The 23,828-nt window shown below is 41.9% G+C and overlaps 1 protein-coding gene across 2 annotated transcripts in view; it reads left to right on the top strand.

Annotated features, from left to right (window-relative positions):
* LOC112146852 (myosin-9) overlaps positions 1 to 23,828 on the top strand; it is a 33,280-nt gene that overhangs the window by 2,907 nt on the left and 6,545 nt on the right. The window contains exons 2-26 of one of the 2 annotated variants that reach the window (XM_024272885.2): positions 8,831 to 9,162; positions 10,932 to 11,088; positions 11,757 to 11,784; positions 11,872 to 11,965; positions 12,258 to 12,278; positions 13,734 to 13,826; positions 13,905 to 13,968; positions 15,679 to 15,777; positions 15,854 to 15,997; positions 16,070 to 16,165; positions 16,239 to 16,510; positions 16,585 to 16,758; positions 16,830 to 17,003; positions 17,076 to 17,190; positions 18,112 to 18,299; positions 20,992 to 21,113; positions 21,191 to 21,260; positions 21,352 to 21,512; positions 21,592 to 21,700; positions 21,772 to 21,903; positions 21,987 to 22,193; positions 22,270 to 22,407; positions 22,487 to 22,610; positions 22,684 to 22,855; positions 22,961 to 23,173. In XM_024272885.2, coding sequence (XP_024128653.1) covers positions 8,836 to 9,162; positions 10,932 to 11,088; positions 11,757 to 11,784; positions 11,872 to 11,965; positions 12,258 to 12,278; positions 13,734 to 13,826; positions 13,905 to 13,968; positions 15,679 to 15,777; positions 15,854 to 15,997; positions 16,070 to 16,165; positions 16,239 to 16,510; positions 16,585 to 16,758; positions 16,830 to 17,003; positions 17,076 to 17,190; positions 18,112 to 18,299; positions 20,992 to 21,113; positions 21,191 to 21,260; positions 21,352 to 21,512; positions 21,592 to 21,700; positions 21,772 to 21,903; positions 21,987 to 22,193; positions 22,270 to 22,407; positions 22,487 to 22,610; positions 22,684 to 22,855; positions 22,961 to 23,173 — 3,494 coding nt within the window. In that variant the 5' untranslated portion in view covers positions 8,831 to 8,835. The remainder of the gene's footprint in view (positions 1 to 8,830; positions 9,163 to 10,931; positions 11,089 to 11,756; positions 11,785 to 11,871; positions 11,966 to 12,257; positions 12,279 to 13,733; positions 13,827 to 13,904; positions 13,969 to 15,678; positions 15,778 to 15,853; positions 15,998 to 16,069; positions 16,166 to 16,238; positions 16,511 to 16,584; positions 16,759 to 16,829; positions 17,004 to 17,075; positions 17,191 to 18,111; positions 18,300 to 20,991; positions 21,114 to 21,190; positions 21,261 to 21,351; positions 21,513 to 21,591; positions 21,701 to 21,771; positions 21,904 to 21,986; positions 22,194 to 22,269; positions 22,408 to 22,486; positions 22,611 to 22,683; positions 22,856 to 22,960; positions 23,174 to 23,828) is intronic. The other variant, XM_024272886.2, reaches the window with a different exon arrangement.

Below are 23,828 nucleotides of genomic sequence, written 5' to 3'. Positions count from 1 at the left end.
TTAGTTACTGTTTCAGTGCTAATGAACTTGGAATATAAGGAAAAGTAATTGAATCAAGTAATACATCTAGCTGGAAAATCATGAAACGTCTTTAGTTCAGAGCTAAAATGATTTGATTATTACCAAAATGTTTCTTCTGTCTAATACACGTGTAAACTTGTATAATTTTGACAAAATATATTTTTATGGAGTAAAATATTGAAAGTTATTTAAGGTTTAAGTTGATTTATTCTGGAATAATATTCCTGCCTTTTTATTATTAATAATTATGTTAAATTTTGAATAGACTACAGGGATTTAGTTGTTAGTAAAGCAGTTAAGTCTTATAAACGCCCAATTCTGAGTGGATAAACTTTGTGTTAGCTTGAAAAAATAATAATAGGAACATAGAAAGTCCTATAAACCCCAGGTTTCCCTCAAGACTGTAGGCTTTTGACACCCATCATTTTGTTTTTAGCTGCTTTACATTAGTGAGCTAAAGCTGGACATGTGTAAATAAATTGTTCATTTAAAGAGATCATGCAGTTCTGTGAAGTTGGAGGCAGTTTTGACTTTTTCAACTTTGAAATAGTCACGGATTGGGAGCAAAATCCCTGCATCTTTTTGGTGCCTATGCTTTACTCTCAAAACTGTTTAGTTTTTTAAGACTTATTACGTTTCAGGTTCAGACTGTAAAGACAAAAAGGTGGAATCTTAAACGGAGCAGAAAAATACTGTGCTGTACGCTTCAGTGCTTCACAGCTGGCTATCCATTTCCGGTCACCAGCTGAGCAGTGGTGCATAATTGGTTTCAGACTTTATTTTGAAGTTATATAATGACTTGATTAATAAAGACAAGCCAGACTGGATTCATTCCCTCAAACTTCGATAAATAAACACACTGCAGGGCTGTTGGCGCAGAGCCCCTCTGCTAGCTGTCTGTTACCTCCGGAGGTGTGGGATTAGGGGGTCACACTCATCTTCTTTTCTCTGTTGGACTTTTATATTCACCTGCATTGACTCCAACAATGTTGACCTGAATGAATCTGTTTTTTCTCCATGCTCTGCAAGTTTAAAAGAAAAATTGATGGAAATTTTATTCTTTTTTCTGTGCTGCAACATGGAGTTAAATCTAGCATGGTTATAGAATGTGTTTTGGGAAGAAACCACATCATTTGTTCTTTTTCTTCACTGTAGGTTTTGCCTTTTTAACTAGTTGCCATGTTTTTGTGACAAAAATGGCAAGTGAATTGACTTCATTTCGCTGCAACAAGAAGCAAGTTATATTCTTCGTGTGACACTCCTCGTCCAGTTCTCTGATACAGTCAATGGCTCTAATGAAATGAAGTCAATTCTGTCGCCATCATTTTTTTGCAAAATGGACATTGCCATATTGGAGCCTTTAGGAGGTGGTTAACAATTATTTGTCCTAATCCGTCTGAGTCATTGTTTCTAAGGCAACCACTATTGCCATCAGGAGTGAGCTTGTTGGAAGTCCACACCCCTTCTCTTTGAAACTGGGCTTCACATCTGTCAAAGGTTACTATTGTTCAACACAGGGAACATTAGAGTGCATATACTTTTATTGAGACATCTGATTGACCAGTTTACAACTTGAATTACTTGCAATAAAGACTAAAATATAATAGAAAAAATAGGATTATCAAGGAGATTTAAAAAAAAGTATCTGAGTAATAATGGTTATTCTGACAATTATAATAGAGTGATAACTGATTATTTCTCTAGAGAAGTCCTTGGGATTTTGGCTTCTTGGAACCAGCATTACCTCCAGGAGGAAGGGTTGCTCAGTCCAGTTCTTATATACAGTCAGAGGACCGAAAGCATTCAGTCAAATGGGGCTTCAGCATAAGCACAGGTCACTCTACATTTCAGTTTTAGCTTCATTAAATTGTATTGGTCAATGTTGCTTATCAATACACTAAAAAAAGCATTTACATCAACAACTGTAGTTTATTTATCCTTTGTACATCTTATTTTTATTCTAGTCTTTCCATCATACACGTCTTCCATTTCTGATTGATCTTAGGTTTTCATAGTTCCCTTAACTATTGTCCTGAAGGTTTTTTAGTGTACAGCCTTGTTTTTTTTTTTCTTTCGGGAACACACGTAGGTTTCATTAGAGTCTAACAATACCAGGAAATGACTCTTCCCTGGATAAGACCACACAAAGAAAGTCTTCATTGAGATAACTAATCTCAGTCGAGACTTTGACCAAATGTCTTTGATAATTGCATTGTTCGAATTGAATGCCACATCTATCTGTCTTTTAGGCAAAATCATAAGGAAGTGACTGATTCCAGAAAACATTCACACAAATCTAGACTTCTCATGTCTGTCAGCAACTTTGAGCTAAAACCAATCGCATCAGCTACAGGTTTCAAGAGCAGCAATCATTGTGAACACGTCAGTCATTAGACTTTGTCCATGATGAGGTGTGTGTGATCCAGCGAGCGTGAATCACTGAAGTTGGCGTGTATTTTAGAGATGGCAAAGGTCTTTGGCTACAAATGAAATTTCCACAAAGAACTGTGAAGAAAGCCCTTTCGTTTGTGGAGCTTCTGACTGCTTTTGCACGGCGACTCCAAACTAATCCGAATCATACTGCATACCACAAAGCCAAGTCTTCATCCAGGCTGAGGTGTAGCTCTCAGGGATCACCGAATACAGTTTGATTAGGTAGGTGGTTGTTAAGGCCGAGAAGGACTGCTAGCCAAGAGGGAGTGCCTGAAGCGGAGATAACTAGTGAGATTAAAAAAAATAGGGGAAACTACAAAATAAACTCTTAAATTATTAGGAATTTGGTGCAACCAAGAAAAAACTAGAACATTTATGTCCAAGTAAATACTTTCTCTTTTTTTCCTCTCAAGCAAAAAAAAAGAAAAATCCTGCTGACAAACAAAAATGTTTATCTTAACTCCTCTCTGCATTCTTTCGTTATGACTTGGATAGCCATAGACTATCTCATTGTCATCATTGTTTATGCAAAGGCCAAATGGGTGCAGTTACTGCTGCCTTCATCTAAAAGTTCATTAGATTCTCATAAGTTATTGAACAAAAAATGTATTATTCTTTTTTTTTAAATAATCGACGTGACATTAATCTCTAAAATGTTGATCTGTCTCCAAGCTGATAATCTTATCCGAAAGTCATCAGAGTTGTGAATACAAGGAAATGCTGTCATAGCTGAGCCTGAAATGGAGTTTAACATGAAGAAGACATCGACTGCTGATCATGTGACTGAGGGTGGTGTTTAGATAGAGAACTCAGGGCAAAACCAATGCTTTAACACAGTTTGGGTTTAATTGCAGATATTTATGGTATAAACTTTTGGTGTGCGTGGATTTCCGTAGGAACAAGAACATATTTTTAGTGCTCTCTTCTAATAGTGCAGTTGCTGTCGAGCATAAAATTATAGGAAGCACTAGTAGTGTGGGTTTATATAAAAAAGGAAGCTGTTTAAAATCCCAGAAGCTAATACTGCTTAGCATAGGTCACAGAAAATAATGCTACCTTTTCTCTTCCTTGGGATTCAGTAAGTTCCTCAAATGGTAAAATAGTTTCCTCGCTTTGTAATTTCCTGTTTCCTCTTTGCTCCTTTCCTCGCCCCACCTTCCTACATTAGGAGTGAAGGGTGGAGGAGGAGTTGTGTGATGCCACCTCAGCCCGTCTCTTCAGTCAGAGGGTGAGAGTGAAGAAAGATGTAGTGAAGCTAAAGTATCGACCAAAAGTCTCGGTATAAATATGAGCCGAAGAAGAGCAGAGTGATGATGGGAGAATGTTATTGGTGTTACCAAAGAAGCAGCTGCTTGCTGTGTTTCTGCTGCCTGACTGCATGTGGTTAGACTGTTTGGTCACCGTTTCTGGTTGTGAATGTATTGCTGAGAGAATCCATGTGCTGGTTTGGGCGCCTGACTACAGGAGGACCTTCAGTTTCATTGACACAGAGGATGACCTATTGTTTTAAGCTGCATTTCTAAGGGTGTGAGGCTCTGTTCCTAAATGTCTCTTTTTAAAGTCTAGCCTCATTTCCTCTGTTTGTAACCAAATTACAGACTTTGGGAGCTTGTTCTACAAAACCAGCCTCTGTATTCTTTCCTGTTACTCATTTTCTGCTTCCTTTTCTGTTAGCACATTTTTTAACAGTGCGTTTTATTTAACACAGAAAACCTTTTAGGTTTTGTGACTGTTTTTGCTGCAGAAAGTCAGGGTTTTCTGGATTACTGCGGAATTATAACAGATTTGGCGAGCAAGAACTGTAAGGTGTGTTCTGCCAAAGAAGATAAATATTTTTCCACCTCTGTATTGGGTTTGATTTTAAACCAGCTTAGTGCTGTACTTTTTATTTTGGCCTCACCAGCATTCCCATTATATCAGCTATGTTTTCTGCTTCTTCTTCAGGTTGCTCACTGAGCACAATTAAATATTTACCCAGAAAGTCTACATGGATGGAAGTTCAGTACAAAAATCTCTGCATCGAGCGGCCATTTTGGATTTATTTTTCTACCCTTTGATCAAGTCACTAAGCCCAAAGCTGTGTCCCTGGTTGGTTAATGCACTACATCACCCTCGCCATGCCACATCAAACGGCCAAGACCTCAGATTGCGTCTGTACATTGACTTTACATTAAAACTTGATGCCCCAACCTCGCAAATTGCGTCCGGTGTGAATGCACCATTAGTCACATGTACCGGGGGGTTGACCAGTAGGGATGCCGCAGGTTTTGGGGTTTTTCTGGGCTCGCAGAAAGGTTCGTATGGCCACCATAACCCTTGTGCCATCTTACGGGGTCCAGATGACCCAAGCCTTGACGTGTTAGCCATCCCATGACAAATATGGATGAAGGTGGACAGGATTTTATGTCTTCTACGAACACCAATAAAAATCATTAAAAAAAAAAAACGTTCAACACACTGTCTTGTGGGGTCCAGATGACCCCACTCCCAACATCAACATACCTAGGATAGCACAAGGGTTAAGGGAGGTCATGAAACTGGAAAGTCATATTTTCGTGCTTGTTGTAAGTATACTGTGAAATATCCATAAGGATAATATAAGCTGCATGCACTTATGACATACAGGTGATGCTGTCGTACCATGTTCCAACGCTGCACTCAAGTCATTAGTAAGGTGTGAGTTCTGGCTCCCTACTGATGGCATACAAATGCCACATGCAGAGGATATGCAAGTGATATATATAAACTGTTAGGATATCCACACGCACCACTGATTGGCTAATTTCCCAATTTCTAACAGCCAGGCTGCAAGCAAGGAGTTTTTGAGGGACACAAGCTTGTAAATTGAACAGCACTAATAGATTTTCAGTCTGCAGGATGAGGGGTTAAGAATGGTGAGCAAGTAGGTGAGACGAAGGCGTGTCATACAGATTTTTCTAATTTTCTGAGTTGTTCAAGTGTTTGCTACAACCTATCACCTGCAGTATACCTGTTGAAAAAATGTTCATAAACATTTTCAGTCTACATGCTCACAGTGGTCTACAATCTCAATATTTTGAGTGGGTCACCTGCATGCCCCTTACACTCAAGGACAGTTGTGACTAAAGCCTTGTGCTTAAACCAGATTTTCATATGCATGAGTCACATGCACATACAGCTCTATATTGGGAGGTTTGAGTATTTTCGGTGGTAAAACAACCACTGGACTGGGTCAGCAGCTGTCCATGGGTGGCCTGTCCAAGTGTGAACATTTTGTGGGAAGCCAGTGTTGTTGCAGAGGGTTTTATCTTAAAGTCAACATCCAGGCTGCACTTTCTCTGTGCAGCTTGAAACGAAAAAAGCTGGAGTCTAAATCTGGCTGCCACGACTCCTTTGTCCCTCCTCTGCTTTCTATATAGAACAGAGCTCTGCGACTCAAAATATCTGGATCATTTTAGTCCTCATCCCGCTCTGGAGAATAGCTTGAAGTGTGCCACTGGATTATCTGTGTCAAGTGACGCTTTGGCCTTCCTCCTTTTGGTTTAGCGGTTTGTTTTCGTTGTACACTTCTGCAGTTTTAATGCTGATATGTTTCAAGCTGCAGAAACATCTGCCTCCTTTGCTTTGCTCTATCTGTCTAAATCTGGCTGGCATTAAAGCCTTCCTATAACATGCTGGTGAAAAGTTACAAGCACAATGCCAAACATGCAGGTGAATGTCTTCAGGCGTCTTTTAATCGTAGCAATGAGAGAAGTGGCTGAGGTCCTCGGTGAAACCGGCACACCGATGGATGGAAACGGAGGGGGGGGTTAGGATGAGCAGAAATGGGTCTGAGAGAGGCTGGTGGACAGAAATGTGTGGAATGTCTTTGGTGGCTTTCTCCTCCTGATAAAGGGTGAGCAGGGGAGGAATGTGGCCCTGAATGTGCTGGATAAACAGAAGGAGGAAGAGGCCTGTCAGGACAGCCAGCACAGCACCATGGGAGGAGAAAGAGGAAGTCTGAGCCACAAGCTGACTTCATTTGCCCTCGTTCTGCTGCAGGGTGGGGTCGGAGGTCAAGCTATGAGTTTGGAGTCGAGGCTGACGGGCGTCAGCTGGAGTGCAGCCTATTCGAGTCATGAGGAGAATGCTTGTCTTTCAGATTCTCTTATCATAAAAGTTGTTTTGCTCTCACTGATCAATAGTAAAAACCATTATGAAACTGTTTGAACTGCTCTCATAATGATTAATGGTCAGTATTTTCCTGCTTCGCATGCAGACAGTCTTTCATGACTTTCTCCAGCTGGACCACATTCCAAAGTCAGCGTTCTTCCAAATCATTTCATATAAACATCCCACAACTCACTGCTGCTTTTTTTGTAATTTTCAAATGTCTTGTCTATGGAAGGCTGCTCTCCATCAGAGGTACAGGGACACAGTTCTCTCTCAGATTGTTGGAGTCACTGAAGCTCACTATATTTACAACTGGTTTTACTGGTCGAGTCACTTCTTCTCTGGGGAGAATTTCCTTCACTCAACCTGTTGATGTTTGTGAGCTGACACTCTGTATGAGGGTGTTTTTAAAAATACTGTTTTAGTTAAGTTCTCTGGTCTTACACACTATTTTATCAAATCTTATCTATGATCCTCCAAACTTCCACGAACTGAAATATTTTATTTTTTTACGACTTGGTGTGAAACGTCATCAACCTTTAACCGTGATGATTGGTTTTTCTTGTCATTTTATTGCTTTTTATGAAATTTGACTTTTGTCGTCTTCCAGATTTTACTTTGACGCATATTTTTTATTCTTTTCAAAACCAGAACAATGCTTTATAAAAAAAAAAAAAGGAAAAAAAACGTACCTTTTTTTGAGTAAAGCTAGCAATTCCTGTTTTAAAAGAAAAAGGTGAAAGTGCTGAAGGGAAGTTTAGCCTGCAGGGGAACCACAGTAAATTTTTGGTTCTTTCTAAAAGCTTCCTGCTCCACTAACACTCACTGATTGACAACTAAAGAGGAAATGTCACCATTACCACACCACATCAAGGCCATATTCTTACTTTGACACTTTAGTCTACATCTCAACCAAACCAGAATTTATTAGAGGATGTGGAGTTAAAAAAAATAAAAAGCTGCAAGTCCAGAACCTTTTTTTCATATTGGTCATAAATGTCACATCTGTGTCCAACGCTTGTTTAAAAGTTAACTCCAAAAGAATGTGTTTTTGGGGACTTTTCTCAGAGGAACCCAGAACATTTCATAGGAAGTCCATCAAACCTGCGCTTCCTCTGCTGTCCAGGTAGATGGTGTTTGGAGTTCCACCTGGCTCTGAATGAAGTTCCTCTGTTTAGAGAAGCTTTAGTTGAACTCAGCGGTCCCCAAAACTTTTATAGTGAGGGCCACATGACCGTTTTCTTCTCTGATGTGGGGAGGGGTCGGTTTGTGGGTTAACCGAAAAAGTGTAACAATTGGAGCTTAAACGTAAACATTTGTGTCTTTCCAGAAAGCCACACACAGGCAAAAAAAAAAAAAATTGTTATCTTCCCATAAAAAAATACTAAAAAATAAACCAATAGGCTACCACGATTAGTCGACTAATCAACTATTAAAATAGTTGACTAATTTAATCAGTGATTTGTCATTACTTTATATTATATGGAGTCAGAGTGTAGTAAAGTTGAAAGTTAAAATGGCATTCTGCTAGCTTTTTGGAGTATTTTGCCATTCATTTATCAAGGTTTTTAGGCTAATTTAGAGTTTAATAATTCAGTAGAATGCTAGCTACTTTGGCTAATTTAGGATTTTTTTTCAGTTTTTAGGCTAATTCAGAGTTAAGCTAATATTTCAGCTACATGCAAGCTAGCTGTTTTGGGTAAATTAGACTTTTTTCAGTTTTTTAGGCTAATTTGGCATTTAACTAATATTTTGGCTATCAGCTTCAGTATCTTCAGGTATCAACACTAGCATCTTCAGCGGTCAAATTCAGCTTGCAACATTCACACTAGTATTATCGCAGGTAATGCTGTATATCTAGTTTTAGTTAGTTTAAAGCTAATGATGGTTAAGATGTGTGCTTTACATCTTGTTTGTGAATGACCTGATTAGTCGACTAATCAGAAAATGTAATCGGGGATTAGTTGACTATTAAAATAATCGTTTGTGGCTGCACTACTAATAAATATTCTACCCTCTCCAGTCATAGTTCAGACTGCAGAAGGGAGAAATAAAAAGTCACATTCAATGTGGGTCTTGATTGGCCAGATTGAGAAAAAGTAATAATGCGTCTCTGATAGTGTTTCGGGGGCCGGGTCAAATGTGAAGGCGAGCCGGATTTGTTTTAACTGAATCTAAATGAAAAGTCACTTTCTCTGATCACGTGTTTCGCACTAACCACAGTCCCTCTCTCTGGTCCAAACAGCAACCATGTCAGACGCGGACAGGTTTCTCTACGTGGACCGGAACTTGGTCAACAACCCTCTGGCACAGGCGGACTGGGCCACCAAGAAGCTGGTATGGGTGCCGTCGGAGCGCCTGGGCTTCGAGCCCGGCTCAGTGAAGGAGGAGCACGGCGACGAGTGCGTGGTGGAGCTGGCGGACTCTGGCAAGAAGATCAAGGTGAACAAGGATGACATCCAGAAGATGAACCCGCCCAAGTTCAGCAAGGTGGAGGACATGGCCGAGCTGACCTGCCTGAACGAGGCGTCTGTCCTGCACAACCTGAAGGAGAGATATTACTCTGGCCTCATCTATGTGAGTGTTGACACAAACCACATGTTGACGCTGAAGTATGCATTAACGGCTGCAATCTGATTATCCTGTTAGGCCCCATTGTTTTAAGACGAACCACAGCAAGCAAAATGTGGAGTTTATTAAACCACTCATGGCATAAAAATGTCCCCCCCACACATTGACCATATGCTTCTGTACTTTTTGTTTGTCTTCTTTCGTTCTGTTTGAAATTTTAAAGTAAACAGGAAGCTGCAGGGAACAATGTGGCCCAGATTTAGGGAGAAGCAGAAGAATGAGCAGCAGAGAGGGGCACAGGGGTTCGCTTTCTTGCAGAAATAGGCATGGAATGTAAATGATGTTGTAACCTTCATTAGAGCCGCTATAATGAATCGTATTTATCTCCATTTTGGGCTCTGGGAGTGATTTGGGCTCTTTGATTCTGGGGCCGTGACCTGGTCATGTCAACAAAGCCCGCTGATGCCTCTTCCCTCCGGAGGACCGGGCTGAGGATCGTTTAAAGGCCTCCATGTTCTGTAATCTCAAAATTGACCATCTCTCGGGGGGGAGGAGGAGGTTACTTCAGAGGCTGCCTCACAGTTTGAAGAGGGGGGGGGTCAAATGCCTGAAATGAAGGATTAAGCTCTCTTTACGCAAAGGCAGAACGTAAGGATTTGGATGTTGGTTTTAGAGGAGAGATAATTCCTTGGAAATCTGAGGCGTGACTCGATCAGCCCGGATAGCATTTGTGCTTTTAGAATGTCAGACAGTCATCAGTTTAAAGTAGCAGTAAGGGTGGGGCTCAATTGCATAACACTGAGGAAATCCATTCATGAAATGGTCAGAAAGGAGGCAATGGAAAATGCAGTTACTTTATTGATTTTAACAGAATTTGGATTTATTAATATTTTCAAAGAGGAGGTTAAAGTCCCACTCTGGCCATCTGATCAGATTTTAATTATAATATGCTGATTTTAGCCACAATAATTAAAACACTGTTGTTTTCTCGGACATAGTTTCTGCAGAGCAGCAGTAGTTCAGTAGAAAATTTGCCTCATAGATGTGGACAGGACTGTTGGTGTGAAGTAAGCCCATCCCCACTTCCTGTCATCCATCTTTTTACACCAGAGGTGTCAAACCAGGCCTCGAGGGCTGGCCTCCTGCTGGTTTCCCAGAAATCATGTCTTATCTCCTGCTGATCACGTAGATCAGGTGTATTTAGCCACTTAGGAGCTTCCATGGCGGTTTGGTTGAAAAAAAATGTAGATCACCGACCGTTAAGGCATAGAGTTCAGCACCTCAGGAGGCATTTCGGCTAGCTTACAGCCCCCTCACATTTCCCACTGTGGTGAACAATACTGGAGGTAACCAGTTTTGATCCAGATTTCAACTCTGATCAAAAGGACCTGGCTGCAGACATCCACATTCAGAACCAGAAGTGTTACCATATTACTAAAAAAAACAGAAGAAAACAGTTTTTCAGTTTTAAACCTCAATAAAAGTTTTTCTACCATTCTGAACACTTTAGGGGTTTAGGTCAGGGCAAGTTCTATGATTGATGATGTCTGGCACCATCTTGTCTGCAGCCAGATCCCTCTCGCTCGGATGAGTAAAACAAAGACCTACATGGATCTAGTTTTTTACAACCATATTTTTCGTCAGATTCGCAACAACTCAGAAATGCAGTTTATAGCTTAAATGTCTTCATATATCATGAGAAGAACATGATAAAAACACAAAAAAATCCACTTTAGGAGTAAAGTGAATCTCTCGAACCGTCTCTTGTGTTGCAGACGTACTCTGGCCTCTTCTGTGTGGTCATAAACCCCTACAAGAACCTCCCCATCTACTCGGAGGAGATCGTTGAAATGTATAAGGGCAAGAAGAGACACGAAATGCCGCCTCACATCTACGCGATCACAGACACGGCCTACAGGAGCATGATGCAGGGTGAGTCCACCGCCGCCCGGAACGCCGGGGATCCTGCAGGAGCCACGTGAAAATATGAATTCAGTTTGCCTTCACATGCACGCCAAAGGAATTCAGCCCCCCCTAAGAGGGTAAAATACGAGTCCCTGGGAAGTTCTCTTATTAAAGAAGAAGCAGCACAGAGATGTAAATATTACGGCTCTCAAGAGAAGAGCAGGAAGTTTCCATCATAACTTTCTCAGAAAATCGCAGTGGATTGAATCTAAAATCATAAATTAGATGGATTTACCCCCACTTGTTAGTTTTTATGTGGCATTTCATCAATAAATAAGAACACATCCCGCCTGAGTAGTTTTGTTATTCTCTCTGATGACTTGATGAATCTGTTTTCTGAAAGTCTGTTTTAAATCTAAAAAAAGACGCGAGGCATTAGCGGGAATTGTGCAGCCACAGCTGCTTCCCTCGTTGCTTTTCTTTCTGTTGAAGGCTGGAGGAGGCAGCGGTGTAATTAGCCATTTAGTTAGCTGTAACTTTGTTACGGTCGCAGGAAGCCGGATGCTGCTTTCCTGTCTGTGGCTTGTGTATTTCCTGCTGTAAAGGCGGCGGCTGCATGATTACGCACTCAGCTAGCAGAGGAGTCGTCTTTAGAAGTTTCAACATTGAAGTATTTTTATATTTTTGTCTTTCAGATCGTGAAGACCAGTCCATTCTTTGCACGTGAGTGGCACAGAAGCATCTCTGACCCCGTCCGTCCCCCTCATGTTTTCTCTTGTTTTCTCATTCCTCACATGTGCTTTCATGCAGAGGTGAGTCTGGGGCTGGAAAGACTGAGAACACCAAGAAGGTCATCCAGTATCTGGCTCATGTGGCCTCCTCTCACAAGACCAAGAAAGATCAGGTCAGTCCTGCTTCTCATCTGCACAACCTTCACTTTTTATCCACAGTGTAGCTTTAAAAAATCTGAATTTACTCTCATGAGTTGACATTTTAATTGCAGAAGTGTCTCCAAGCTCAGTGACTTTTATTTATTTTTTAATGTAAAACAAGACTCCAGAAAAGAGTTAGAGGAAAACGGAGGTTTGAAGGCTCGTTTGGTGGTGCATCATGTCAGACCACGCCGCAGAAACCCCCAAAAAACCAACCCGCATCCCGTTTTTAAGGTTGTTGTATTCTCTTTTTCCCATCAACAGAACAGCTCGATCCTGTCACATGTGAGTGCACCCTTCCCCTTCACTCCCTCCTCGTCCCTCAGCTCTCTTGGCTTCCTTTCCCTCTTCTCCTCCTTCGCTCTGAAGCTCTGCTGTTGGAGGCGCTTTGTTTTCAGGGAACAGAGGACTCGCCTTTGGGGAGCAGGGAGGATGTTTGCAATCCAGCAGCAGCCATTTGTGTTCCTGTTAAAAAAAAAAAATTCAGCCAGACAATAGTAGGAAAAGAGGGGGTAGTCTTAAAGGTTTGGTTGATGGGGTTCCATTTTCGGGAAGGTGTTTTTGTCTGGCTTAATTTTTCTTTCTGTTTCTGCGACTGTTGTGCATTCATTTTGGTCCCAAGCTGCTTTTGACTTGTTTGTTACCGCGTAGCTTCCATGTGTAAGAACACGTCACACCGCAGCTTAACACGGGTTTTTATTACTGAAGAGGTCACGCAAGTTCAGACATGTATAGAGGGGAAAGTTTGGGTTTCCTTGGACCTTTTCCACTCCGGGTGACAGGTAAAAGTTGTGGAGGGTTTCTGGGTATTTGTGGTTACTGTTTGGGTACTAACTTGAGGTTTCCGTTGGGTGTGTTGTGTGCATTGCTTGTGTTTGTAAATGTGAATGTTCTCCTTTTTTATCATCAAACATAAATGCATCATCAGAAGATCAAACACACATTTCTGTTGATGTTTTTAAAGGTACTCTGTAGCTACATTCACACCAAACGTGATTCCGTCTAAGATCTATAGAGGTCTTGCGTGGCGTTCTAGTAGCAGCATGTTTTCCAGAGTTTAAAAATCTGAACTTGGACAAAAAATTTTCATCACTTCAATCAATTGGGAACTCTGTTTGGTCTGTGACAGGCTAAAACCAACATGAGGAGAATTTGATTGTTCTCCTGAACTTTATTATTTATTTTCCTATTTATATGGAGCCAATAATAACAAGTTCCACTAATTTTAATCTCATTTTCAGTTTTTTTTTCTGTCATTGGACTAATGCGGGACAGCAAGTCATCCAACTGGGTCACAGAGAGACAGAAGTACCGCTGAAAGCGTCCATCAGTCAGACGCAGCCCCTGCAGGAGATGTGAACCTCACCATACTGGGAGAGTCTCTGTATGATCTCATGACATGGAGACGTGATTACCGGCACTTTAGTAGAGCTCTTTAAAATAAACATATAGAATACATATAAATAAACTTATCAGCTGTGTCTTCCATGAATTGTAATCAGTCAATTTAATGACTTGGCTGAAAACTTTTGACTTGACTCATCTGGAGCGTCAGGCTTATGAACATATTTTTGGGAAGGCAACAAATTGACGTGCAAATCGCGTTTGGTGTGAACACAGAATTACAGCTTTTACCTTCACACAGGGAAAAAGATCAGTAAACATTTTGAAGTTTTCCTTTCCATGCGGGGGCTTGACATGCGAATGAGAACCATCTTCTAATGCTCTGGTTGTCAACAGGGGGAGTTGGAGAAGCAGCTGCTGCAGGCTAACCCCATCCTGGAAGCCTTTGGAAACGCCAAGACCATCAAGAATGACAACTCCTCCAGATTTGTACGAGTCGCTGCGACCATCACAGCTCCAGCTTTCTCATCCAAGCCTCATTTGAAACGCACTCTCTTCTCTGTTTAGGGAAAGTTCATCAGAATCAACTTTGATGTCAACGGTTACATTGTTGGAGCCAACATTGAGACTTGTATCCTTAACCACTGAGGGCTTTAAGTCTTGAAGCAGTCCTGGAACAGAAAGGACCAGATTGTTTTCACAATTCTTCTTTCGGAATCAAAAATGTCACTCTCGCCACAAAAACTCACCAACATTTGTGCGCACTGAGTACCCAATTGAAAAATAATTTTGACACAGTGGATGACTACCCTCCCCCCCCCCAAAAAAAAGACAGAAAGCATCACAGCAGGAGAAAGCAGCAAAAGAATCAATGAAATCAAAATCTCTTATAATGTTCCACAAAAATTAAAAACCTACTAACAAAACTTTAAACTCATTGTCAGGGATTTCCAAATGAATTTTTAAAATTATTAGGAGAATGCTACAGGCTTGGCGGCCATTTTGTTGCAATGCATGAAATTAGACAATTTTCATATTTTCCTACAATATGGGAAAATAAAACTTCAGTTCAAGTGATTTTCAGAAAAATCTTAACAATCTTTGTTGACCTTTGACCTTGATAAGAATCCACCATCTTAAATTTTCCCAAACGCGTCACCCTTACTACTATTTGCAAATATCAGTAGTGCTGGGTTGATAAAAATCGATTAATCAATCTAAGCTTAATAGATCTGTAATCGATCCATAAAAGTACAGATCAATCTAACAAGCTGAAGTCTGCTAGGTTAATGTTAACGTATAATGGGATTTCCCATTACATCACGCTCAGTTGACCTAAACATACATTGCTGACTAAATGAACATCTTTATAAACTCACATGATGTTTCCAAACTCTTTTTAGGAAATATTGTTTTAAAGTAACCATTTGCAGTCTAAAACAGTTTTTTGCTGATACTTTTTTCTTTTTCTGGAATAGGATTTAATGCTACAGCACAATCGCCACCTAGTGGCCAATCTGAAACGCCCTCCATTGTTGGAGCTTCTCCATTTGAGAATCCATGTAATACCGTATGGTATTAACAATCTCATTATTTCACTAAAACATTTTACAGGATGTGAACTGTATCGGCTTAATATTAAAATCTTCAAAATATGTATAGATTATGTATTTCTAAACAAATGTGTCTAAATGTGTAAACTCAAATTGAATTGAATCAAATTGAACTGACAGGATTAAAAGAATAGAAAAAAATCTGAATTAAATCAATCCATTAATTGAATTAATTCTGGAAATTGACAATGCCCAGACCTAAATATAAGTTTTGGGATATTGCCTCAAGCATCCCTGGAAACAAATGTTGATTTGGATGTTTTTAGATAAGATTTTTAGATTTTGTGCAATGAGTTTGCAAAAGAGACATATTTACCTCGCACAAATATTTACAAAAATATTGTAAAAAAAAAAAAAAACTTGATACATAAATCTTTAGCTTAATGAAAGGATTAAAAAAATCTTTCGTTGTCAAGGAAATCTAAAAGTTTACTTTCATTGATTTATCTAACACTTGCACAGACCTATTTATCACTTCCAAGTAATCACAAAATGAAATGGTTGCTATGTAGATAAACCCTAAAGAAAAGTTATTTTGAAAAAAACGTTTTTTGTTTTAATGAAGCAGAGGCAGCGGCGGAGCAGCTCAGCCAGTGAGGCGTGTCTGGAGGGTGCAGCAAAGGTGGGGGCGGGTAGCGTCTGCAGGCCATACACAGCCGTTGGCTTTAATTTGGTTTGACACTGTTTCAGAGGGCAGAAAAATGTTTCCCTGACAGTCCGACCTCCAGACTTGTTGGAGAAGTCTCGTGCCATCCGCCAGGCTAAAGAGGAGAGGACCTTCCACATTTTCTACTACTTACTGACGGGAGCAGGAGACAAGCTGCGGAGTAAGCGGCGTGCTGAGTGATCCTTAGTCATCCTGCATCTTCCCTCTTTAAATTTGATCTTTTCCTCTCATTTTAGATGAACTCCTCCTTGAGAACTACAACAACTACAGATTCCTCTCCAATGGGAATGTCACCATTCCAGGCCAGCAGGACAAAGATCTGTTCAATGAGACCATGGATGCCTTCAAGATCATGAGCATTCCGGAGGAGGAGCAGATTGGTGAGGAAACCTCAGATCTTACTTTCTGAGGTTGCGGTTTCTCAGAATGAGACTGATGTTCTTCCTCTGCAGGCCTGTTGAAGGTGGTGGCCTCAGTTCTGCAGCTGGGGAACATGAGCTTCAAGAAGGAACGCCACACGGACCAGGCCTCCATGCCCGACAACACAGGTGCTTCAGGACGCTGCTGCCATCCTCTGTTTTTGTTCTGTGAGGCTTTAACGTCTGCGTGTTTGTCAAACAGCTGCACAGAAGGTGTCCCACCTGATGGGCATGAACGTGACGGACTTCACCAGGGCCATCCTCTCCCCCAGGATCAAAGTGGGCAGAGACTACGTCCAGAAGGCTCAGACTCAGGAGCAGGCCGAGTTTGCTGTGGAAGCTCTGGCTAAGGCCACCTACGAGAGGATGTTCCGCTGGCTCGTAATGAGGATCAACAAAGCTCTCGACAAGACCAAAAGACAGGGAGCCTCGTTCATCGGCATCTTGGACATCGCTGGCTTTGAGATCTTTGAGGTAAACCTGGAACAGACTCTCAAGCTGTCAATCGGAGTCTGCAGAGGTCTTAACGGTTTTCCTCGTCTCTTTAGCTGAACTCCTTCGAGCAGCTGTGCATCAACTACACCAACGAGAAGCTGCAGCAGCTCTTCAACCACACCATGTTCATCCTGGAGCAGGAGGAGTACCAGAGGGAGGGCATCGAGTGGAGCTTCATCGACTTCGGCCTGGACCTGCAGCCCTGCATCGATCTCATCGAGAAGCCGGTGAGTCGGCTCTCCTCCACAAACTTCTCCTGTCGCTCTGCTACCGATTCATTCCTCACTCTCTTGTCCAGGCCAGTCCACCGGGTATCCTGGCTCTACTGGATGAGGAGTGCTGGTTCCCTAAAGCCACAGACAAGAGCTTCGTGGAGAAGGTGTTCCAGGAGCAGGGCACACACCCCAAGTTCTTCAAACCCAAGAAACTGAAGGATGAAGCCGATTTCTCCATCTTTCATTATGCTGGGAAGGTAAACACGCTCTGCTTTTGTCGCGAACTGCCCTGTCATGAAGAAGAGGTGAACAGCTGTCTCCTGCTTCAGGTGGACTACAAAGCGGACGAGTGGTTGATGAAGAACATGGACCCTCTGAACGACAACGTAGCCACGCTGCTCAACCAATCCACAGACAAGTTTGTGTCCGAGCTCTGGAAGGACGGTGAGTCCGGCAGTGGAGGCAGGAGTCACTGTTGATGTGTGTTCCACGTTGGCTCTTTGTTTCACGTTTCTTTCTCTTCTCTTTTTACCGTCTGGTGTGTGCGCCTCTGTTTTTACCTTCTTTTAAACGGTCTGTTCCTCTGTCACGCCCCGTTTCTGTCTCCGTTTTGTTTTGGCGGCTCTCAGAGATTCAGAGTTGTCAGAGAGCGTATTTTTATCAGCGTTTTCCTATTCTGCATTCAGATTCAGGTGAAAAGGTTTCTTTTTCTTTCTCCATCCACTTATTTCCATCTGTTACGTCTCCACCCTCAGATCTCTTGGATTTATCTGAAATAAAAGTGTAAACATGCTTTGATGAGTCTTTAACCAGCGTTCAGCTGTCCTTCCAGATCTTTCATGAAACTCTCCTTTTCTCCCTCTGTGTGATAGTGTTGTATGGGGCCCCCTGGTGTTGGTCATGGGTACTGCAACAATGCAGAAATGGGTATATACTGCATGGGTTTGGTTTGTTGTTGTCACTGCAAGCACCGAACTGTCACCTTCCTGGCACACATACATACCTGAGCCCATCATTGCACTTAGGTTTCACTCCCAGAGACAGTTACAGATGACAAGTGGCTCTCTTCACTGCATTGAAGACATACCTGTGTGTGTGTTTGGTTCTGGTGTGTTCTCCCTCCACATTTCACTGGCTTCTTGTGTTGCCCTTCACATTGGCTTGGTGATTTTTTTGTGGTGTTTCACTCGTCGTCCTCCTTCCTCTGGCCTGGTGTGTCTTTATTTTTTTGTTTTTTGTACTAGGAGGAGGAGGAGGTCCGGAGATGATCATTCATTCTTCCTTTCGTAGTGCATTTTGATCTGTACTTTCTCGCTGTCAGATGAACCTCCTCTGACTTTGTTCCTCTTCTCTCGTGCTGTCCAGTGGATCGCATCGTGGGTCTGGATAAGGTGTCCGGCATGTCCGAGATGCCCGGCGCCTTTAAGACCCGGAAGGGCATGTTCCGCACAGTCGGCCAGCTCTACAAGGAGCAGCTGTCCAAGCTGATGGCCACACTGAGGAACACCAACCCCAACTTTGTCCGCTGCATCATCCCCAACCACGAGAAGAAGGTATTGAATCATTTTATTCAGTCTGCAGGATTTACGTTTACGATAACATTTTTTCTGTCTCAAACTTCTCTATATTTGCACGAATTTTGAGTGAAAATCACTTCTGAATATAATCCAAACTATAGATCTAATAACTACATCAACATTTAAGTCAAATCCCCATTTTTGTCAAATTTGAACACTCTGCAGCCCAAAACAGAAATGTGTAATGATCAGCAGGTTGTTTAAATTTAAATATTTAATTCCTGTCATACTTTCAACATAACGGATATACTGAAAACTATGCAACTGCTTTTTCAGTTAACTAGGAAAAGGCATATATATATATATATATATATATATATATATATATATATGAATTGAAAAGTTTTTAAGTTTCAAGATAACATAAGTAAAATAGACCACTTAATTGTTTGATAAGTTCCATTGAAAGAGAACAAAGCATTAATTATTCAAATAAATTCTAATGATTTTACATTTTACAGAGTAAACCAAGAGTATAACAATATTTTACACAGAAATAAAAGTCTACAGTGATTCTATCGAGAAAAAGCTTTATCGCAATATTTATTGTTATCATTTTATCACCCAGCCCTAGACCACGGTTCAAAATAATGACTTTCTTCCCCAAATGAGTTTCGTTTTTTTTTTGTTTGTTTGTTTTTAACATTTTCACTGGATTCTAAATATCTGACAACTTTGGATTTCATTTTTTTATTTATTGTTACAGTTTAAAAAAATATCAGAATGATCGATTCTAAAGACATTTTCTAATGTTTGAGAGTATTTAAGCTTCTAAATTTTGTGGAAATCTGTCTGGTTTTGTTTAAAAAATGTCCTTAAAAATTACCAATTTTTTTAATTGATATAATAATGAGGTCAATTTTGCATTAAATATTATTTTGATAGTTAAACTTTTTTTTTTGTGGAAAAAAATCATCAAGAAATCTTATTATAAAGTGATTCTCCACAGGTTCACCAGGTACAGACGAGCGACTGATTGTAAAAGATAGTTTGGAGCAGGAAGAGGAAATCTAAAATTCTCGTTAAAGTGAAATTGAAATGCAAATTCCAGCCTAAGATGCTGAAAAACAGGGATTTCAGGAAGTGCCTGAACTTACTGATTAGGACTGTGATGTTCTGCAGAACTAGCACTGACCTCTGCACAGCAACTGTTGACGCCGTGAAGTCTCAGGAAGGAGGAGACTGCAGTTATTTTAGTTTCTTTTTCAAAACCGTCATCGAAGGCTCCACCAAACCAGAGTTGTAAACGTGACGAGGATCTTTTGGATCAAATGGAGTGCTGTGTGCAGAACTTCATCCAACAAATCTGTTTATTACTGTTGGCAAAAGACGCAGGGACAAAGTTCGGGATGTAAAATATGTCGAACCACAAACTAGAAATTACAGACGGTGAAGGTTGTCACTCATCCAGGTGATGGCGTCTTGTTGAAGTTGAGTCACAGCGACTGAACTTCAAATCTTTGTCCTTGAAACGTTTGGCGGCTCAACTGGTGACTCAGCTTCTAAAAATGACAAAATATTTGGGATAAAAATGATAATTTCTTCCATTTTCTATTTATATAAATGCTTCACCTATTAAATTAATTTAGAAAAGTTTTGATAACATTTGATTATTTCTGCTGAAACCGAAACATTTAGAGAAATTTGTTGTTTCTCTTTAGTGTTTCCACGCTACATCGTGGTTAATTTTTTGCTGATTTTTTTTTCAGTTAAATTTCGCTTGTCTTTTCTTTTTCTAAACAGTGTTCCGTGTTTTGCGTCCTGATTGGCTAGAAACCTTGTCAGATAATCTCCTCTGTGCCACACTGTGTTCTCCGTATAGATCCTCTCAAAGGCCGAATCTGAATTACAGCTTCTCCCTAGCCCAACGTTTAGCCCTCCAAGAGGAGAGTCATGGAAAAATAGTGTCTTCAAATTCAGACGTCACTTCCACTTGATGACGTCATCGATAGTCACCGGTCAGCTTCGTTACCATGGAGCTGCCAACACTTGGAAATACATAAAAACGTTGGTTTTATAACTTTAAAAAGGTCATGCTGAAGGTCATCCCTTACATTTAAATGTGAATTTCTGTGCTTCAGAGCGCACCCACGTGAAGAAAAGCGCTTCTTGCATGATACGGTTTACTCTTGTGGGATCTGCTTCCCTCCGCCACAAGATTAGCCCTTAAAAAACTATTTTGGACAACCCTACCCCTTAAAATGTCTCAACAATCGGAGGGATGGGGAGATGCAGGAGTGGCAGAGGGAGATTTGTGATTCAGCCCAAATCTTCCATCACGAGCAGATCTTTGTTTTCAGTCTATAATAATGGATGAAGAAAATGGCTCAGGTGTCAAACTCCGGTCCTCGAGGGCCAGTGTCCTACATGTTTTCAAACCAAGCTAACGTAGAAGCTCCTTATTGGCTAAGCACGCCTGATCCAGGTAATCTGCTTCAGATAAGGCAGGTTTTCTGGAGAACCAGCAGGACGTCGGCCCTCGAGGGCTTGAGTGTGACTCCCCTGCTCTAGAGAATCTGAAGAAAACACTTCTTTTTCTGTGAATGCTAATAAATTATTTAGTATTAAAGTTTCATTTGTATTTTCTCCCCATGAATTATTATTATTTTTTAATATTCTCTAATTTCTTGTTTTCAAGCTTCATATTTGTGCGTTTTTGTCTTTTCAGGCGGGCAAACTGGACCCTCACCTGGTTCTGGACCAGCTCAGGTGTAACGGTGTCCTGGAGGGCATCCGTATCTGCAGACAGGGATTCCCCAACCGCATCGTCTTCCAGGAGTTCAGACAGAGGTAACGGATGGGATGAAGGTGGTCTTCTCTCTTTTCCTCGTGCAGGTTCCAACACGCCTTCCTGCATTTCATTTTAGGTACGAAATCCTCACCCCCAACGCCATTCCCAAGGGCTTCATGGACGGGAAGCAGGCCTGTGTGCTCATGGTGGGTCTGGTGGAGACGTTTATCTCCTGGATCTCTGCTCCTTCAGCAGACCGACCGACCGACTGACTGAACTTCCTGTTTATCCGGTTAGATCAATAGTCTGGAGCTGGATCCGAACCTGTACCGCATCGGGCAGAGCAAAGTCTTCTTCAGAGCTGGAGTTCTGGCTCACCTGGAAGAAGAGCGGGACATGAAGATCACTGACATCATCATCAGCTTCCAGGCTTGGTGCCGAGGCTACGTGGCCCGCAAGTAAGAGTCCATGTTAGGCCCATTTTTGAGCTGAAATGCCGTTTGTGGCATAAAAAATTCACTGGTCTTTGGTTTCCAGGGCGTTTGCAAAGAGACAGCAGCAGCTGACTGCAATGAAGGTGATCCAGAGGAACTGTGCTGCTTACCTCAAGCTCAGGAACTGGCAGTGGTGGAGGCTCTTCACTAAGGTGAGCATCAGCTGATCATCTCAACCTGCTGACTTCTCTGTTTCAAATTCTAACTCCGTGTACCGTTACAGGTGAAGCCTCTGCTGCAGGTCAGCAGACAGGAAGAAGAGATGCAGGCCAAGGATGAAGAGCTTAACAAAGTGAAGGAGAAGCAGATGCACGCTGAGGAGCAGCTGCTGGAAATGGAGCAAAAACAGCAACAGGTACAGATGTCCGGGAAGAGAATTCCAGGTGGGAACGGTTGATCCTTGACGCGCGTTAACCACGAGGCGTGTTTGTTTTTCAGCTGAACGCTGAGAAGATGGCTCTCCAGGAGCAGCTGCAGGCCGAGACGGAGCTCTGTGCTGAAGCGGAGGAGATGAGGGCTCGTTTAGCCGCCAAAAAGCAGGAGCTGGAGGAGATCCTTCACGACCTGGAGGCCCGCGTGGAAGAGGAGGAGGAGCGCTCCTCCCACCTGGCAGCAGAGAAGAAGAAGATGCAGCAGAACATCGTCGTAAGCAGAAAGAGAATCACCGTCTGTGTTTCGTAGCGTGTTGGTGTCTGAGCTGTGCTCCTGCGCCTCCACACAGGACCTGGAGCAGCAGCTGGATGAAGAGGAGGCGGCCAGGCAGAAGCTCCAGCTGGACAAGGTCACTCTGGAAGCCAAGATGAAGAAGATTGAAGAGGATGTCATGGTTTTAGATGACCAGAACAACAAACTGCTCAAGGTTAGGGTCAATGATTCTGATGAGGAAATAATCTAGTTATTTCTGAAAGTATTAACATGCTTTCATTTTACTAACACAGGAGAAGAAGCTGTTGGAGGAAAGGATCTCTGAGTTCACCACCAACCTGGCAGAGGAGGAGGAGAAATCCAAGAGCTTGCAGAAACTCAAGACGAAGCATGAGGCCATGATCACAGACCTGGAAGGTCAGGAAGATTCTGTCCTCTGTGGATTCCACATCCTTCTCCAGCTTTTAACTTCTTTTCTCTTGTTTGTCAGACCGACTGCGCAGGGAGGAGAAACAGAGGCAGGAGCTGGAGAAAAACCGCCGCAAGCTGGAGGGCGACTTCACTGAGACCCACGATCAGATCGCCGAGCTGCAGGCTCAGATCGCAGAGCTCCGCGCCCAGCTCGCCAAGAAGGAGGAGGAGCTCCAGGCTGCTCTGGCCAGGTGTGTCTGAGCTACAAACATTCAGAGACGTTATTTTTGATGGGAGGTCGTAAGTCTGAGCATTTGGAGAACATAGAGTATAAAAGGAAATGTTCTGTCCTAAAGGATTGAGGAGGAAGCTGCGCAGAAGAACTTGGCTCAGAAGAAGATCCGGGAGTTGGAGGCTCAGCTCTCGGAGCTGCAGGAGGATCTAGAGCTGGAGAAGCAGGCCCGCGCCAAAGCAGAGAAGCACCGCAGAGACCTGGGAGAGGAGCTGGAGGCTCTGAAGACCGAGCTGGAGGACACTCTGGACACAACCGCAGCCCAGCAGGAGCTCAGGTGAGGATCTGACTCAGGAGGGAAGGAAAGGAGAAAAGAAGGTCAAAAATTGACCAATCTTCGATACCTTATAATCCTGTGTGCTAGGGGTGTAACGGATCACAAAACTCACGGTTCGTATCATTTTTCGGATCATTAAAAACTAAATAAAAAACAAGATAAAACCCTAAAATACATTTTTGGAAAAGCTTCAAAACAAATATTTAATTAATTTGCTCATTGAGGCCTATTTATAAAAATGAAACATCTTAAAACTATGAACACAAATAAAATGCTAAAAAATGTAGTTTCTGATTACATTTATCTTTAGACCAGAGCTTCAACTGCAGGTTGGTTGGAAAACATGTAGAACATCGGCCCTCGAGGCCTGGATTTGGACTCTCCTGCTCCTGTTTGTAACATACTATATGTTAGCCATGTTAGCAGCGTTAGCATATTCACAAGTCCTGAAACTCCCAACCCTGTGGAAAAATCCGACTGATGCCACTAAAACAAACGTTACTGTGACCACACTAACACCTAACCTTGTTAGTGACACGTAGAAAACACAGTTTGTCACCGTAACACGTCAGCGTATTTACAGTAACAACCAACCTTGCATGGTACTGTCATTTTGACAGCTCTCAAAATCACTTTGATATTGGTAGACAGAATG

Source organism: Oryzias melastigma, linkage group LG8 (assembly GCF_002922805.2).
Source record: "Oryzias melastigma strain HK-1 linkage group LG8, ASM292280v2, whole genome shotgun sequence".
Classification (NCBI taxonomy): Eukaryota; Metazoa; Chordata; class Actinopteri; order Beloniformes; family Adrianichthyidae; genus Oryzias; species Oryzias melastigma.
Note: the sequence above shows the minus strand (reverse complement) of the source record. Positions and strands in the feature narration are given on the sequence as shown.